Here is a 16,858-nt window from a genome sequence, read left to right as displayed (position 1 = left end):
ATCCCCAGGCAGTGCACACCGCACCCATTAGGTGTGAATATACCCATCCCTCCTCCCCGAACCTGCCTGACATCCAATGAATATTACTACCATATGTGCACTTAAGTATTGTTTTTTTTTTTCCTCTCAAACAGCCCTACAAATGCAAGAACTCAAAAAGTTGGGTTAAGACTCAGAATTGTTCCTCTCTATGGAAATCTTTAGTAAAAGGCAAAAAAATTATACAATCTGAAGAGAAACCAGAGTATACTTTGTGTCTGTTAAATTTGCCATTCCACTGACTGAATGTTGAGCTGGAAGCCACCTTCAAGGTCTCTGGAGTCAATCACCTTGTTATAATAATCATAGCTGATATTTATTGAGGACTGAGTTCCCCCAGGTACTTCATATACTAACAATCCTGTGATGAGGCTATTTTTGTTATCTATATTTCATATATGAGGTAATTGAGACACAGAAATGATAGGTAACTTGTTCAGGGTCACACAGCTAAGAAATCATACAGCCAGAATTCAAACTCAAGTTTGTCAGATTTTGAAGCCTGCCCAAAGGTAGGAAAGGACTTGTCAAAGGTCATTTTGCTAGAACCTAGTTCTTTTGCCTCTAATTTGTGTGTATATTTAGCTATGCCATGCTGCTACTTTAGTCACACCATGGGGTTCTTTCCAAGCATCATTTTCTTATTTAGAATAACTACTCTCCCCAAATGGACTGTTCATTCCTCCTGACAGGGATCGCACTGTTTCTGTATTGCCTCTTTCCTCAAGGGCTTGTCTAAACTTTGCCTTCAGTAAATAATGACCTGTGATCAGCTCACGAGCTACTCCTGGGAGTTGCCTGGAACAATTCCCCGGTACAATTTGTGACTCTGAAGTCAGGAAGAGTAGGAAGTAGAATTTTGGGGAGAAAGTTTCCTCACCACCTGCTTTCTGTTTTGTTCTCTGCAACACAGATTGAAGATGGAGGCAAGGCAGCCTTGTCCCAGAAGATGAGGACTGGTGATGAGCTGGTGAATATCAATGGCACTCCATTGTATGGCTCCCGCCAAGAGGCCCTCATTCTCATCAAAGGCTCCTTCCGGATCCTCAAGCTGATTGTCAGGAGGTAAGGTACAGAGAGATGCTGTAAGGTGCAGAAGCCACTGAAACCACTTGGTTGAGAATAAAGCTTTGATAGAATCATGTCTCTATCAATATCATGAAGGAAAGAGATGTTCCAAGTGAACAGAATTTTGCAGACAACTGAAGCAGAAAGGCATAGGCAAAAGTGCCTTTGGTTCAAATCCTGATACTGCCACATACTAGCCACATCATCTTAGATAATTTTATTTTACCTCCACAAGACTCGATTTCCTCATTTGCTATTAAAAGGACTAAATGAGTCACTACACACCAAGGCCTACATAACCCAGCATTTTTCTGTCTCCTCCTTTATAATAAACTGCCAGCCCTCAACCACATATCAGTGAAGACTTAAAGATACCTTACTGCCTGCTATGGTAGGCACTCTGGAGGCTGTGGCAAACTCTAAAACAGAAACCCTGCCCTTGAGAAATATACAATCTAAGAGGGAAGAAAAGACACACATATGACAAGTTAATTAGCAATACATTTTTTTTAATTTTTTTTTATTTTGGCATATTATGGGGGTACAGATTTTAAGGTTTCAATAAATCCCCATTTCCCCCCCTCCCCCCAAAAGTCTGAGTCTCCATCATGACCATCCCCCAGATGGTGCAGATCTCACTCATTATATATGTATATACCCGCCTCCCTCCCCCCTCCCATCTGCCCAACACCCTATTACTGTAGTACCTATGTGTCCACTTAGGTGCTGCTCAGTTAATACCCATTTGCTGGAGAATATATCTGGTGCTTGTTTTTCCATTCTTGGGATACTTCACTTAGTAGTATGGGTTCCAGCTCTAACCATGAAAATATAAGACGTGCTATATCACCATTGTTTCTTAGAGCTGAATAGTACTCAATGGTATACATATACCACATTTTATTAATCCATTCTTGGATTGATGGGCACTTGGGCTGTTTCCACAACCTTGCAATTATGAATTGTGCTGCTATAAACATTCAAGTGCAGGTGTCTTTTTTGTAGAGTGTCACTGGATCATTTGGGTAGATGCCCAGCAATGGGATTGCTGGATCAAATGGTAGATTCACTTGTATCGCTTTAAGGTATCTCCATATTGCTTTCCACAGAGGTTGAACTAGTTTGCAGTCCCACCAGCAGTGTAGGAGTGTTCCTCTCTCTCCGCAACCACGCCAGCATTTATTGTTTGCAGATTTTTTGATAAAGGCCATTCTCACTGGGGTTAAGTGATATCTCATTGTGGTTTTGATTTGCATTTCCCTGATGATTAGAGATGTTGAGCATTTCTTCATATGTTTGTTGGCCATTCTTCTGTCTTCTTTAGAAAAATTTCTGTTCAAGTCCTTTGCCCACTTTTTAATGGGGTTATTTGATTTTTTCTTCCTAATTTTCGTGAGTTCTAAGTATATTCTAGTTATCAGTCCCTTATCGGATGCATAGGATGCAAAAATTTTCTCCCATTCTGTAGGTTGTCTGTTTACTTTCATGACTATTTCTTTGGCTGTGCAGAAGCTTTGTAGTTTGATCATGTCCCATTTATTTATTTTTGTTGCTGCTGTGATTGCCTTTGGGGACTTCTTCATAAACTCTTTGCCCAGGCCGATGTCTAGGAGAGTGTTTCCAACTTTTTCCTCTAGAGTTCTAATAGTTTCATATCTTAGGTTTAAGTCTGTTATCCAGCGTGAGTTGGTTTTTGTGAGAGGTGAAAGGTGTGGGTCCTGTTTTAGCCTTCTACAGGTGGCTATCCAGTTTTCCCAGCACCATTTATTGAAGAGAGATTCTTTTCCCCAGCATATCTTTTTGTCTGCTTTGTCAAAGATGAGATGGCTATATGAGGATGGTTTTATATCAGGATTCTCACATCTGTTCCACTGGTCAATATTCCTGTTTTTGTGCCAATACCATATTGTTTTAATTACTACAGCTTTGTAGTATAGTTTGATATCTGGCATATTAATGCCTCCCATTTTGTTTTTGTTGCCTAGAATTGCTCTTGATATTCGGGGTCTTCTTTGGTTCCATACGAAGCGTAAAATTATTTTTTCTATATTTGTGAAGAATGCTGATGGGATTTTAATAGGTATTGCATTGAATCTGTAGATCAGTTTGGGTAGTATAGACATTTTGATGATATTGAGTCTGCTGATCCACGAGCATGGTATGGATTTCCATCTGTTTACATCCTCTGCTATTTCCTTCCTCAGTGTTTCATAGTTCTCCCTGTAGAGGTCTTTTACCTCTTTGGTTAAATATATTCCTAGGTACTTTAATTTCTTTGTTGCTATTGTGAAGGGAATTGAGTCTTTGATTTGGTTCTCAATTAGATTGTTGTTGGCGTATATGAATGCCTCTGATTTCTGTGTATTGATTTTGTATCCTGAGACTTTACTAAATTCATTGATCAGTTCCAGGAGTTTCTTGGTTGAATCCTTGGGGTTTTCTAGATACAATATCATATCATCAGCAAACAGTGAAAGTTTGATTTCTTCTGCCCCTATTTGGATACCTTTGATTCCATTTTCCTGTCTGATTGCTGTAGCCAAGACTTCCAGCACTATGTTGAACAGAAGTGGAGATCGTGGGCAGCCTTGTCTGGTTCCAGTTCTAAGTGGGAATGATTTCAATCTTTCCCCATTCAGTATGATGTTGGCTATGGGTCTGTCATATATGGCTTGTATCATTTTTAGGTATGTCCCTTCTATGCCTATTTTGTTAAGTGTTCGTATCATGAAAGGGTGTGGAATTTTGTCAAAAGCTTTTTCTGAATCTATTGAAAGAATCATGTGGTCTTTGTTTTTGCTTCTGTTTATGTGGTGAATTGCATTTATAGATTTACGTATGTTGAACCATCCCTGCATTCCTGGGATGAAGCCCACTTGGTCGTGGTGGATTATTTTTTTGATAAGTGTCTGGATTCGGTTAGCTAAGATTTTGTTGAAAATTTTTGCATCTATATTCATTAGGGATATTGGTCTGTAGTTTTCTTTTTTTGTTGCATCCTTTCCTGGTTTTTGGTATCAGAGTAATATTCGCTTCATAAAAGGTGTCGGGGAGGTTTCCGTTCTTCTCGATGTTGTGGAATAGTTTCTGCAAGATAGGTACTAGTTCTTCTTTGTAAGTATGGTAAAATTCAGGTGTGAAGCCATCTGGACCGGGACTTTTCTTTTTAGGGAGATTTTTAATTGCTGTTACTATTTCAGCTGTTGATATTGTTCTGTTCAGGGAATCTATTTCTTCCTGGTTGAGCCTAGGGAGGCTGTGTGTTTCTAGAAATTTGTCCATTTCCTCCACATTTTCCAGTTTGTGTGCATAAAGATTTTTGTAGTATTCATAAATTGTATCTTGTATCTCTTTGGGATCAGTTGTGATATCTCCTTTTTTATTCCTGATGGAGCTTATTAGAGATTTCTCTTTTCTACTTTTCGTTAGCTTAGCCAATGGTGTGTCAATTTTGTTTATTTTTTCAAAGAACCAACTTTTTGTTTTATTAATCTCCTGAATAGCTTTCCTGTTTTTAATTTCATTTAGTTCTGATTTGATCTTGTTGATTTCACTTCTTCTGCTGGGTTTGGGGTTGGTCTGTTCTTCTTTTTCCAGCTCTTTGAGTCGTTTCATTAGATTGTCTATTTGTGGTCTTCTTATCTTTTGGTTATAGGCGTTTATGGAGATAAACTTTCCTCTCAGAACTGCTTTAGCTGTGTCCCAGAGGAGTTGATAACTTGTCTCTCCATTGTCGTTTTTTCATAGAACTTTTTTATTTCCGTCTTGATTTCTTCATTTACGAAGTAATCATTTAGTAGGAGGTTGTTTAATTTCCACGTTTTTGTGTAGAAATGTGAGATTCTGTTAGGGTTGATTTCTAGTTTTATTCCACTGTGATCTGAGAAGGTACATGGTATGATTTCTATTTTTTTAAATTTCTTGAGATTTTCTTTGTGTCCTAGGATATGGTCAATCTTAGAGAATGTCCCGTGAGCTGATGAGAAGAACGTATATTCAGTGGATTTTGGGTAGAATGTTCTGTAGATGTCTGTCAGACCCAATAGTTCTAGAGTTTTGTTTAAGTCCATTATTTCTTTATTAATTTTCTGTTTGGAGGATCTGTCTTGTGCCGTCAGTGTGGTGTTGAAATCTCCGGCGATTATGGAGTTGCTATTAATCCATTTGCTTAGCTCCAGTAAGGTTTGCTTTATGAATCTGGGTGCACCTAAGTTGGGTGCATATATATTTAAAATTGTTATCTCTTCTTGTTGGACTGTGCCCTTCACCATTATATAATGACCCTCTTTGTCTTTTACTGCTTTTGTTGGTTTAAAAACTAAATCGTCTGAAATTAGAACTGCTACACCAGCCTTCTCTTGGCTTCTATTTGCTTGGAATATTGATCTCCACCCTTTTATTTTTAGTCTATATGCATCCTTGCAGGTTAGATGTGTTTCCTGAAGACAGCACAGACTTGGCCTGTATTTTCTTATCCATTCAGCCAGCCTATGTCTCTTGAGTGGAGAGTTTAAGCCATTCACATTTATTGAGAGAACTGATAGGTAAGGTAGATTACTGATCATTCTGTTGGGTTGGATGTTGTTGCTATGATTTCTGTTTTGAGCCATTGTAATATCTGGCCTTTAATATCTTTGGGTTTTGGTTGTTTTTATATTCGTGGGTTATTATTATGATGTTCCGTGCATAACGCTGTTTTAAGTACTTCTTGTAGGGCTGGTCTTGTCTTGGTGAATTCTCTGAGCCTTTGCTTGTCTGAGAATGTTTTTATTTTTCCTCACATACGAAGCTTAGTTTTGCAGGGAATAATATTCTAGGCTGGGCATTGTTTTGTTTCAAAAGAGTGAGAATGCGGCCCCAGTCTCTCCTTGCTTGTAAAGTCTCATTAGAGAAGTCTGATGTTATTCGAATTGGCTTTCTCTTGTATGTTACTTTCTTCTTTTGTCTTACAGCTCTTAGAAGGGCCTCTTTAGTTGATACTTTGGTCAGTCTGATGACTGCATGTCGTGACGTCTTCCTGTTTACATTGAATCTCCCAGGGGTCCTCTGAGCTTCTTGAACTTGTATATCAAGATTTTGAGCAAGGCCTGGGAAATTTTCCTCTATTATATCTTCAAACAGCTTGTCCAACCCTTGAGTGTTGTCTTCTTCCCCTTCTGGTAACCCTATGACCCTCACATTAGGTTTCTTCACATAATCCCTCAGCTCTTGTAGGCTTTGTTCTTTTCTCTTGTTTCTCTGCTATATTTCTGTGACTGATTTATTTAATTGGAGGGTGTTATCTTCAAGCTCTGAGATTCTTTCTTCTGTTTCATCTACCCTTTTCTTGAGACTTTCCACTGTATTTTGTAGTTCCTTGAATTGATTCTTCATTTCCAGGAGTTCGGTTACACTTTTCTTCAATGTGTCTATTTCTTTTCTCATATCCTGGAGACTTTTTGTGCTTTCTTGGTGTTCGTTGTTGAGTTGTTGTTGCAGCTGGGTGAGTGTTCTTATGTTCCACATACGAAATTCCTCTTCTGTCATATTGGTTGCCTGATTTTGGTTGGTGTCCGTTTCTAGGGGGCTGGTGCTCCTCTTTGTGGGTGTGTTTTCCGTTTCGTTCTTCATATTTCCTGAGTTCTTTCGCTGATTTCTTCCCATGTCTATCAGTTGTTGTTTCTTTCCTTAGGTTATTGTTTGGGTATTCACACACCTTGTTTAGTTTCTGAGGCGTTAGGTGGTGCCTGTGGGTGAAATTGGACCACTCCGTGTATATTGAGTCAGTGGGTGCTGTGGAAAGGCTGTGCAAGATGCCGTCCCTGTCAGTAGGTGGCGTTTGCTTGGAGGAACAGGCTATGGTGTTGATTTAGAGTCCTGTTATCAGCTCTCGTTCTGGGCGGAGCTGGGTTGGGTAAGCCTGCCCTCAGGCCGTTAGCAGGGGTCAAAGTTCTGTCCTCTACTTCCAGGGAGAGCTGTCAGGGTGGGGCTGGAATGGTCCCGCTCAGCGAGAGAGTCTGCGTGTGGGGGTGGGGCTGTCTGAGACCCGCAGTCTGCAGCAGGCCTCGCTTCTTTCCACCCTCCCCAAGTTCGCAGCTACTCCTGGGCCTCTGCCAGCAGGCCAGACCACAAGCCACCAGGCCTCCCCGGACTGTGATGCCGGCGGGGAGGTTCCCTGCACAGGAATGCCACCTGGGTTGGGCGCACGGCCTCCTCCTGGGAGGATGGTTGCCCTCTAGGAGGCCGATCCGCCCCTGGAGGCACACAGACCTCAGTAGGCTGTTCACATATAACCCTTCTGTGCCCCGGGCAATGCTAGCCCTCGGTGCAGGGGATCTGGTCTGCAGGTCCGACCTCTGGGTCCCAGAGTTCAAACTGTATTCCCACCAGGGAGAGGATTTCCAATCCTAATTCACCCACAGGGAGCCCGAGCTGGGTCTATGTCTCTCAGCCTCTGAGTCGGCACCGTTTTCCTGGGAACACGGTGCCAACAGCACCTGGGATGGCGGGCGGGGTCCCAAACGGGAAGGTCCCGTTCCCTGGAGGTGCCTCCAGCTGGTGGCTGTATTGTCTCTCTGGGCAGCCGCGGGTAGGGTCGGCGGAGGGAAGGGGGAGGCAATATGGCGCCTGCCGCGAGGCTCGGGTCCATGCACAGGGAGGTGCCCGGAGGAAGTTGGGAACCTGGTGCCACGTCTGCTACAGCCTACCGTTGGCAGGCGGCAGCAGTCTCTGGGCTGGTGTCCGCAGGTCTCTCCACCCGCTGGGGAGCCCACCAGCAGTCCCGAATGCAGGGGAGGGGAAACCGCAATTCCACCTACCCTTGCCGCTGGTCTCCGGGCTGCTCCGGTGGTCTCAGCCTCCAGTTCTCCTCCACAGCCTCCTCCCGTGGAGTCTCCCGGGGTCTCAGGTACCCCTCCTTCCGGCCCTTGTCCGCTGTATGCTGGTCTTCTTGCTTCTTTCCTCTAGTTTCTGCTAGAATCTGTCTTTTCTGCAGAGACCCTCTGTCTGGCGGTGTTATTCGTCCGCCATCTTGCTCCCTATTAGCAATACATTTTGTTAAGAAAGCAATAAAGGAGTTTTCACAGGATGGTGTGTGATTGTCCAATGGATTGTTCAGACAAAAATTATTAGAGAAAGAGATCACTTCAAAAGGAATTGATAGGGTAAGACTAAATAGAGGAGGTGGAATTTAAGTTAAAGGGTGGGTAGAATTTGAAAAATAAGCCTCAGAGGGGGAAGGCATTCCAGGTAAATGGAGTGGCATAAGCAGAAGGAAGGTAAGGACTTACACGTGAGCACAGTTATTCTGCTGCCACCGAAGCATCTGCCTATTGGTGAGCTTTCCATATGGCCTTTCTTTCATTTTGCTGCTGCATCTTTGCTTTGTACTGCTGGAGCTCATACTTCTCCGTTTCTATGGGTTTGTTTCCTTTATCCTATATACATGCCTAAGTTTTTCCATCTTAATTATTTTTATTAGAAAAAAATTAAAAAGCATCTTCCTACAATCCCACTTCTCCTTCTGGCTACTGCCCTATCTTCCTCCTTTTATTCATATTCAGTCTCAAAAGGATTGTTGTACTCACTGCCTCCATTTCTTTACCTTCCATTTAACTTTCCACCCTCGCAGTTTAAATTTGAACCCCAGAACTCCACTGAAACTACTCTGTCAAAAGACACTAATTATTTCCTAATAGCCAGGGTCAATGGATTATTTTCAGTCTTCCCCAAATATGACTTGTATATGGCATTTGATATTGTCAGTGTATGTCATGCCCTCCACTCTGCTTTATGAAACTCAGTAGCAAAAAAAGAAAAAAAACTCATATAGCAACTCAATAGCAAAACAAAACAAAACAAATAATATGATTTAAAAAATGGGCAAAGATCTGAATAGACATTTATCAGACCTAAAAATAGCAAAAAAGTATGTGAAAAAAATGCTCAGCAACACTAGTCATTGGAGAAATACAAATAAAAACCACAATGAGATATCATCTTACCCTAGTTAAAATGGCTTTTATCAAAAATACAAAAAATAACGAATGCTGGTGAGGACATGGAGAAAGCAGAACCCTCATACAGTGTTGATGGGAATGTTAATTTGTACAGCCACTATGGAAAACAGTACAGAGGTTTCTCAAAAAAACTAAAAATAGAATTCCCATATAATCCAGCAGTCCAACTGCTGGGCATATATCTAAATAAAGGGAAATCAATATATCAAAGAGATATTTGCACTTCCATGTTTATTGCAGCACTATTCACAATAGTCAAGATACAGAATCAATCTAAGTGTCCAACAATGATGAATGGATAAAGAAAATGTGATATATACACACAATGGAATATTATTCAGCCATAAAAATGAATGAAATCTTGTCATTTGCAGCAACATGAATGAAACTAGAGGTCATTATGTTAAGTGAAATAAGCCAGGCACAGACAAATATTGTATGTTCTCACTCATATATGGGATCCAAAAAGGTGGATCTCATGGAAATAGAGAGTAGACTGATGGTTACCAGAGGCCAAAAAAAGTAGAGGGGAGAGGTTGATTAACACGACAAAAATATAGTTAGATAGAAGGAATAAGGATATAATGGGAGAAGATGGCAGATGAGAAACACCGCCAGACAGAGTGTCTCTGCAGAAAAGACAGATTCTAGCAGAAATTAGAAGAAAGAAGCAAGAAGACGAGCCTACATAGGTTGAGGGTCAGAAGGAGGAGTACTTGAGACAACAGGAGACTCCACAGAGGAAGGTCACGGAGGAGAACTGGAAGCTGAGACCCCCAGAGCAGCCCGAAGACCAGCAGGAAGGGTAGGTGAATGGGCCGTTTCCCCTACCCTGCATCCCAGACTGCTGGTGGACTCCCCAGCGAGTGGAGAGACCTGCGGACACCAGCCCAGCAACAGCCTCTTCCAGTGAGTGGTAAGTCAGTAGCGGACGAGGCACCAGGCTCCCAACTCCCTTGGGGCACCTCCGTGTGTACAGACCCGAGCCGTGCGGCAGATGCCATATTGCCTACTCCTCCCCTACCCAGACCCTACCCGCCGCTGCCCAAAGAGACAGAGAGACAATATAGCCACCAGCAGGAGGCACCTATAGGGAACGGGACCTTCCCTTTTGGGGCACTACAACTGACTAAGGGGAACTCAGACTGTGAGCTCCCTACCCACCAGCCCTCCCAGGTGCTGCTGGCATGGTGATCCCAGGAGAACAGGGCAGACCCTGAGGTTGAGAGACATAGACCCAGCATAGGCTCCCTGTGGGTGAATTGGGACTAGCACTGCTCTCCCTGGTGGAGATATAGTTTGAACTCTGGGACCCAAAGGTCAGACCTGCAGACCACATCCCATGCACCGAGGCCTCGCATTGCCTGGGGCACAGAAAGGATATTTGTGAACAGCCTACTGAGGTGTGTGTGCCTTCAGGGGCAGATCAGAGTCCTAGAGGGCAACCCTCCTCCCAAAAGGAGACCATATGCCCAGACCAGGTGGCATTCCTGTGCAGGGAACCTCCCCGTCAGAACCACAGCCAGGGGAGGCCTGGTGGTGTGTGGTCTGCCCTGCTGGCAGAGGCCCAGGAGTAGCCACGGAGTTGGGGATGCAGGAAAGAAGCCAGGCCCGCTCCAGACTGCCAGTCTCAGACAGCCCCACCCTCACATGCATAATCTAGACTGGGCCAGGCCATTCCAGCCCCTCCCTGACAGCTTTTCCTGGAAGCAAAGAACAGAACTTTGACCCCTGCTAACGACATTGGTGGTGCATAAGGGCAGGCTTACCCAACCCAGCTCCGCCCAGACTCTCTCCTAGACTAGTCCTCACTGAAGGGGAGAAAAGGACACACCTGGAAGTCCCAGGGCCCCACCCACCACCTGAGGCACTAGAGTTCTCTCTACAGGAACAAGAGCTGATAACAGGACACAAAAACAACAGCGTAGCCTGTTCTTCCAAGCAAGAGCCATCTACTGACAGGGAGAGCATCCTGCACACCCTTTTCACAACACCTACTGACTCATTATACAGGGAGTGGTCGAATCTCACCCACAGACACCACCTACCAGCTCAGAAACCAAACAAGGCATGTGAATACCCAAACAAAAACCTAAAGAAAAGAAACAACAACTGATCGACATGGGAAGAAATCAGCGAAGGAACTCAGGAAATATGAAGAACCAAACGGAAGACACACCCACAAAGAGGAGCCACAGCCCCCTAGAAACAGGCACCAACCAAATTCAGTCAACCAAAATGACAGAAGAGGAATTTAGTATATGGATCATAAGAACACTCACCGACCTGCAAGAACAACTCAATAAACAACACAAAAAAACCACAAAAAGCCTCCAAGATCTGGAAAAAAAGTTCACTAAAGAAACAGACACAATGGAGAAAAGTTTAACCAAACTCCTGGAAATGAAGAATCAATTCAGGGAACTACAAAATACAGTGGAAAGTCTCAAGAACAGGGTAGATCAAACAGAAGAAAGAATCTCAGAGCTTGAAGATACCACCCTTCAATTAAATAAATCAGTCACACAAATAGAGCAGAGAAACAAGAGAAAAGAGCAAAGCCTACAAGAGATGTGGGATTATGTGAAGAAACCTAATGTGAGGGTCATAGGGTTACCAGTAGGGGAAAAAGACAACACTCACGGGTTGCACAAGCTATTTGAAGATATAATAGAGGAATATTTCCCAGGCCTTGCTCAAAATCTCGATATATAAGTTCAAGAAGCTCAGAGGACCCTGGGAGATTCAATGCAAACAGGAAGATCCCACCACATGCAGTCATCAGACTGACCAAAATATCAACTAAAGAGGCCCTTCTAAGAGCTATAAGACGAAAGAAGCAAGTAACATACAAGGGAAAGCCAATTCGAATAACACCAGACTTATCTAATGAGACTTTACAAGCAAGTAGAGACTGGGGCCCCATTCTCACTCCTTTGAAACAAAACAATGCCCAAACTAGAATCTTTTTTCCTGCAAAACTAAGCTTTGTATATGAAGGAGAAATAAAGACTTTCTCAGACAAGCAAAGGCTCAGAGAATTAACCAAGACAAGACCAGCCCTACAAGAAGTATTCAAAACAGCGTTATGCACAGAACATCATAATAATAACCCACAAATATAAAAATGACCCAAACCAAAGATTAAAGGCCAGATAATACAATGGCTCAAGTGAGAAATCAAAGCAACAACATCCAACCCAACAGAATGAACAGTAATCTACCTTACCTATCAGTTCTCTCAATAAATGTGAATGGCTAAAACTCTCCACTTAAGAGACATAGGCTGGCTGAATGGAAAAGGAAATACAGGCCAAGTCTATGCTGTCTTCAGGAAACACATCTAACCTGCAAGGATGCATATAGACTAAAAATAAAAGGGTGGAGATCAGTATTCCGAGCAAATGGAAGCCAAAAGAAGGCTGGTGTGGCAGTTCTAATTTCAGACAATTTAGTTGTTAAAGCAAAAAAACTAGTGAAACACAAAGAGGTATATTATATAATGGTGAAGGGCACAGTTCAACAAAAAGAGATAACAATTTTAAATATATATGCACCCAACTTAGGTGCACCCAGATTCATAAAGCAAACCTTACTGGAGCTAAGCAAATGGATTAATAGCAACTCCATAATCACTGGAGGTTTAAACACCTCACTGACGGCACAAGACAGATCCTCCAAATAGGAAATGAATAAAGAAATAATGGACTTAAACACAACTTTGGAACAATAGGATCTGACTGACATTTACAGAACATTCTACCCAAAATCCACTGAATATACGTTCTTCTTATCAGCTCACGGGACATTCTCTAGGATTGACCATATCCTAGGACACAAAGTAGACCTCAAGAAATTTAAAAAAATAGAAATCATACCATGTATCTTCTCAGATCACAGTGGCATAAAAGTAGAAATCAACCATAACAGAAACTCACATTTCTACTCAAAAACGTAGCAATTAATCAACCTCCTACTAAATGATTACTTCATAAATGAAGAAATCAAGATGGAAATTAAAAAATTCTATAAAGAAAATGACAATGGAGAGAAAAGTTGTCAACTCCTCTGGGATAAAGCTAAAGCAGTTCTGAGAGGAAAGTTTATCTCCATAAATGTCTATAACCAAAAGTCAAAAAGATCACAAATAGAGAATCTAATGAAATGACTCAAAGAGCTGGAAAAAGAAGAACAGACCAGCCCCAAACCCAGCAGAAGAAGGGAAATCAACAAGATCAAATCAGAACTAAACAAAATTGAAAACAGGGAAACTATTCAGGAGATTAAAAAAATAAAAAGTTGGTTCTTGAAAAAAATAAACAAAATTGACACGCCACTGGCTGAAGTAATGGAAAGCAGAAAAGAGAAATCTGTAATTAGCTTCATCAGGAACAAAAAAGGAGATATCACAACTGATCCCAAATTGATACAAGATATAATTTATGAGTAATACAAAAATCTTTATTCATACTAATTGGAAAATGTGGAGGAAATGGACAAATTTCTAGAAACACACAGCCTCCCTAGGCTGAATAAGGAAGAAATAGATTCCCTGAACAGACCAATCTCAAGAGCTGAAATAGAAATAGCAATTAAAAATCTCACTAAAAAGAAAAGTCCCGGTCCACATGACTTCACACCCGAATTTTAATGCACATACAAAGAAGAACTAGTTCCTATCTTGGAGAAACTATTCCACAACATCGAGAAGAACGGAAACCTCCCCAACACCTTTTATGAAGCGAATATTACTCTGATACCAAAACCAGGAAAGGATGCAACAAAAAAAGAAAACTACAGACCAATATCCCTAATGAATATAGATGCAAAAATTTTCAACAAAATCTTAGCTAACCGAATCCAGACGCTTATCAAAAAAATAATCCACCACGACCAAGTGGGCTTCATCCCAGGGATGCAGGGATGGTTCAACATACGTAAATCTATAAATGCGATTCACCACATAAACAGAAGCAAAAACAAAGACCACATGATTCTTTCAATAGATGCAGAAAAAGCTTTTGACAAAATTCCACACCCTTTCATGATATGAACACTTAAGAAAATAGGCATAGAAGGGACATACCTAAAAATGATACAAGCCATATATGACAGACACATAGCCAACATCATACTGAATGGGGAAAAATTGAAATCATTCCCTCTTAGAACTGGAACCAGACAAGGCTGCCCACTTTCTCCACTTCTGTTCAACATAGTACTGGAAGTCTTGGCTACAGCAATCAGACAGGAAAATGGAATCAAAGGTATCCAAATAGGGGCAGAAGAGATCAAACTTTCACTGTTTGCTGATGATATGATATTATATTTAGAAAACCCCAAAGATTCTACCTGACATTTACACTTGGATGTGTCAGAAGCATTTCAAACACAACATGCTGAAAACGTAACACATAATTTCCTCCTCTTCCTAAGCTCCCTAATTGTATGTTCAGGACCACGATGCACTCAGTCAACCAAGCCAGGTTACGGGCTCACGCCTGTAATCCTAGCTCTTGGGAGGCCGAGGCTGGCGGGTTGCTCAAGGTCAGGAGTTCAAAACCAGCCTGAGCAAGAGCGAGACCCCTTCTCTACTATAAATAGAAAGAAATTAATTGGCCAACTGATATATATATAAAAATTTAGCCGGGCATGGTGGCACATGCCTGTAGTCCCAGTCACTCGGGAGGCTGAGACAGAAGGATTGCTCGAGCCCAGGAGTTTGAGGTTGCTGTGAGCTAGGCTGACGCCACGGCACACACTCTAGCCTAGACAACAAAGCGAGACTCTGTCTAAAAAAAAACAAAAAAAGAAAACAAAAAACAAAAAAAACCAACAAAAAACTACAATGAGATATCACTTAATTCCAGTGAGAATGGCCTTTATCAAAAAGTCCCGAAATAACAAATGCTGCGTGGATGCGGAGAGAGAGGAACACTCCTACACTGCTGGTGGGACTGCAAACTAGTTCAACCTCTTTGGAAAGCAATATGGAGATACCCTAAAGCGATACAAGTGAATCTACCATTTGATCCAGCAATCCCATTTCTGAGCATCTATCCAAAAGATCCAATGACACTCTACAAAAAAGACATCTGCACTCGAATGTTTATAGCAGCATAATTCATAATTGCAAGGTTGTGGAAACAGCCCAAGTGCCCATCAATCCAAGAATGGATTAATAAAATGTGGTATATGTATACCATGGAGGACTATTCAGCTCTAAGAAACAATGGTGATATAGCACATCTTATATTTTCCTGGTTAGAGCTGGAACCCATGCTACTAAGTGAAGTATCCCAAGAATGGAAAAACAAGCACCACATATATTTACCAGTATACTGGTATTAACTGAGCAGCACCTAAGTGGACACATAGGTACTACAGTAATAGGGTATTGGGCAGGGGGGATGCTGGAGGGGGGCGGGTATATACATACATAATGAGTGCGATGGGCACCATCTGGGGGATGGTCATGCTGGAGACTTAGACTTGTGGGGGGAGAGCAGGAAAGGGCATTTATTGAAACCTTAAAATCTGTACCCTCATAATATGCCGAAATAAAAAAAAGTATATAAAAAAAGAAGGAATAACATCTAGTGCTTGATAATTCAGTATGGTGACTAGAATTAACAATAATTTATTGTCTATTTCAAAATAGCTAGAAGAATTCAAATGTTCCTAACAAAAAGAAAAGATGAATGTTTGAGGTGACAGATATCTCAGTTTTTTCTGATTTTATCATTACACATTATACATATGTATCAGAATATCACATGTACCCACAAAATATGTACAAGTATTATGTATCAATTTAAAAACTCTTACTTTCAAGATACCTTGTTTCCTTGTTCTTTTCCTACCTTTCTGTCCATTTGCTAAGCTAGGATTCTTTACTATCTGCTCTTCCTCTGACCATCCCTTAAATATTGGCATTCCCCTAGTTCTATCCTTTCTAACTTCATTAATGTACTGTGTAAAATTTTTCCCAGTCTATAGATTCAATTATTACCTATATGTCGATGACTACACCTCTTGCACCCCAGACCATACAACCAACATTCTACCTGACATTTACACTTGGATGTGTCAGAAGCATTTCAAACACAACATGCTGAAAACTTAACACATAATTTCCTCCTCTTCCTAAGCTCCCTAATTGTATGTTCAGGACCACGATGCACTCAGTCAACCAAGCCAGGAACACAGAAGGCATCTTTAATTCCTCCATTGTTCTCGTGTTCTGCATCCAAATGATTTACCCTGAACAGAGAATACTTAGGCAGAAAAGGGTTTGGATTAGCAAGGATGAGGTTATGTAACATCCTATTCACTTATATTATCTGCTGATACCTAAGATTAAGCCATGTCTGCCCATGTAGGAAGTGACATGTCAGGTAATGCCTTATACAATAGGCACATTATCAATGATTCGATTTGGATTTATATGATTAAGTTTAAATAAGGCTTCTTGGAGAGGTTACTTGATGAATTTAGGAAAGTTTTTGTTTTAGAGTCAGTCCCATGTATGCAACTTCCTAGTTCTGTCATATGAGAAATAATAATTAGTATATAATGGTATTATTGTAATGATTAAATGAGACAATTTATGTAAAAATGCATTTCACTTAATGGGTTCTTGGTTAATTTCATTCCAATTCTTTTCCCCTAAGGTATCAAAGAAGCATAATTGTAATAACCAAATATTGTTAAATAGGGAGAGCATCAGAACCATAGTGTGCTTTGCAACCTAA

The 16,858-nt window shown here is 41.3% G+C and overlaps 1 protein-coding gene and 1 non-coding gene across 3 annotated transcripts in view; one reads left to right on the top strand and one right to left on the bottom strand.

Annotated features, from left to right (window-relative positions):
- The window catches only part of SHROOM4 (shroom family member 4), a 274,200-nt gene that overhangs the window by 149,866 nt on the left and 107,476 nt on the right, over window positions 1-16,858 (top strand). For both annotated transcript variants that reach the window (XM_012752168.3, XM_075999098.1), the window contains one exon: window positions 953-1,104. In XM_012752168.3, coding sequence (XP_012607622.1) covers window positions 953-1,104 — 152 coding nt within the window. The remainder of the gene's footprint in view (window positions 1-952; window positions 1,105-16,858) is intronic.
- On the bottom strand, window positions 134-248 carry LOC142866012 (U5 spliceosomal RNA). The gene has a single exon (XR_012916085.1). It is a non-coding gene; the product is annotated as a U5 spliceosomal RNA (small nuclear RNA).

The sequence above is a fragment of the Microcebus murinus genome, chromosome X (genome assembly GCF_040939455.1).
Source record: "Microcebus murinus isolate Inina chromosome X, M.murinus_Inina_mat1.0, whole genome shotgun sequence".
NCBI classification, from domain to species: Eukaryota; Metazoa; Chordata; class Mammalia; order Primates; family Cheirogaleidae; genus Microcebus; species Microcebus murinus.
This window is presented reverse-complemented; position numbering and strand designations above follow the sequence as displayed.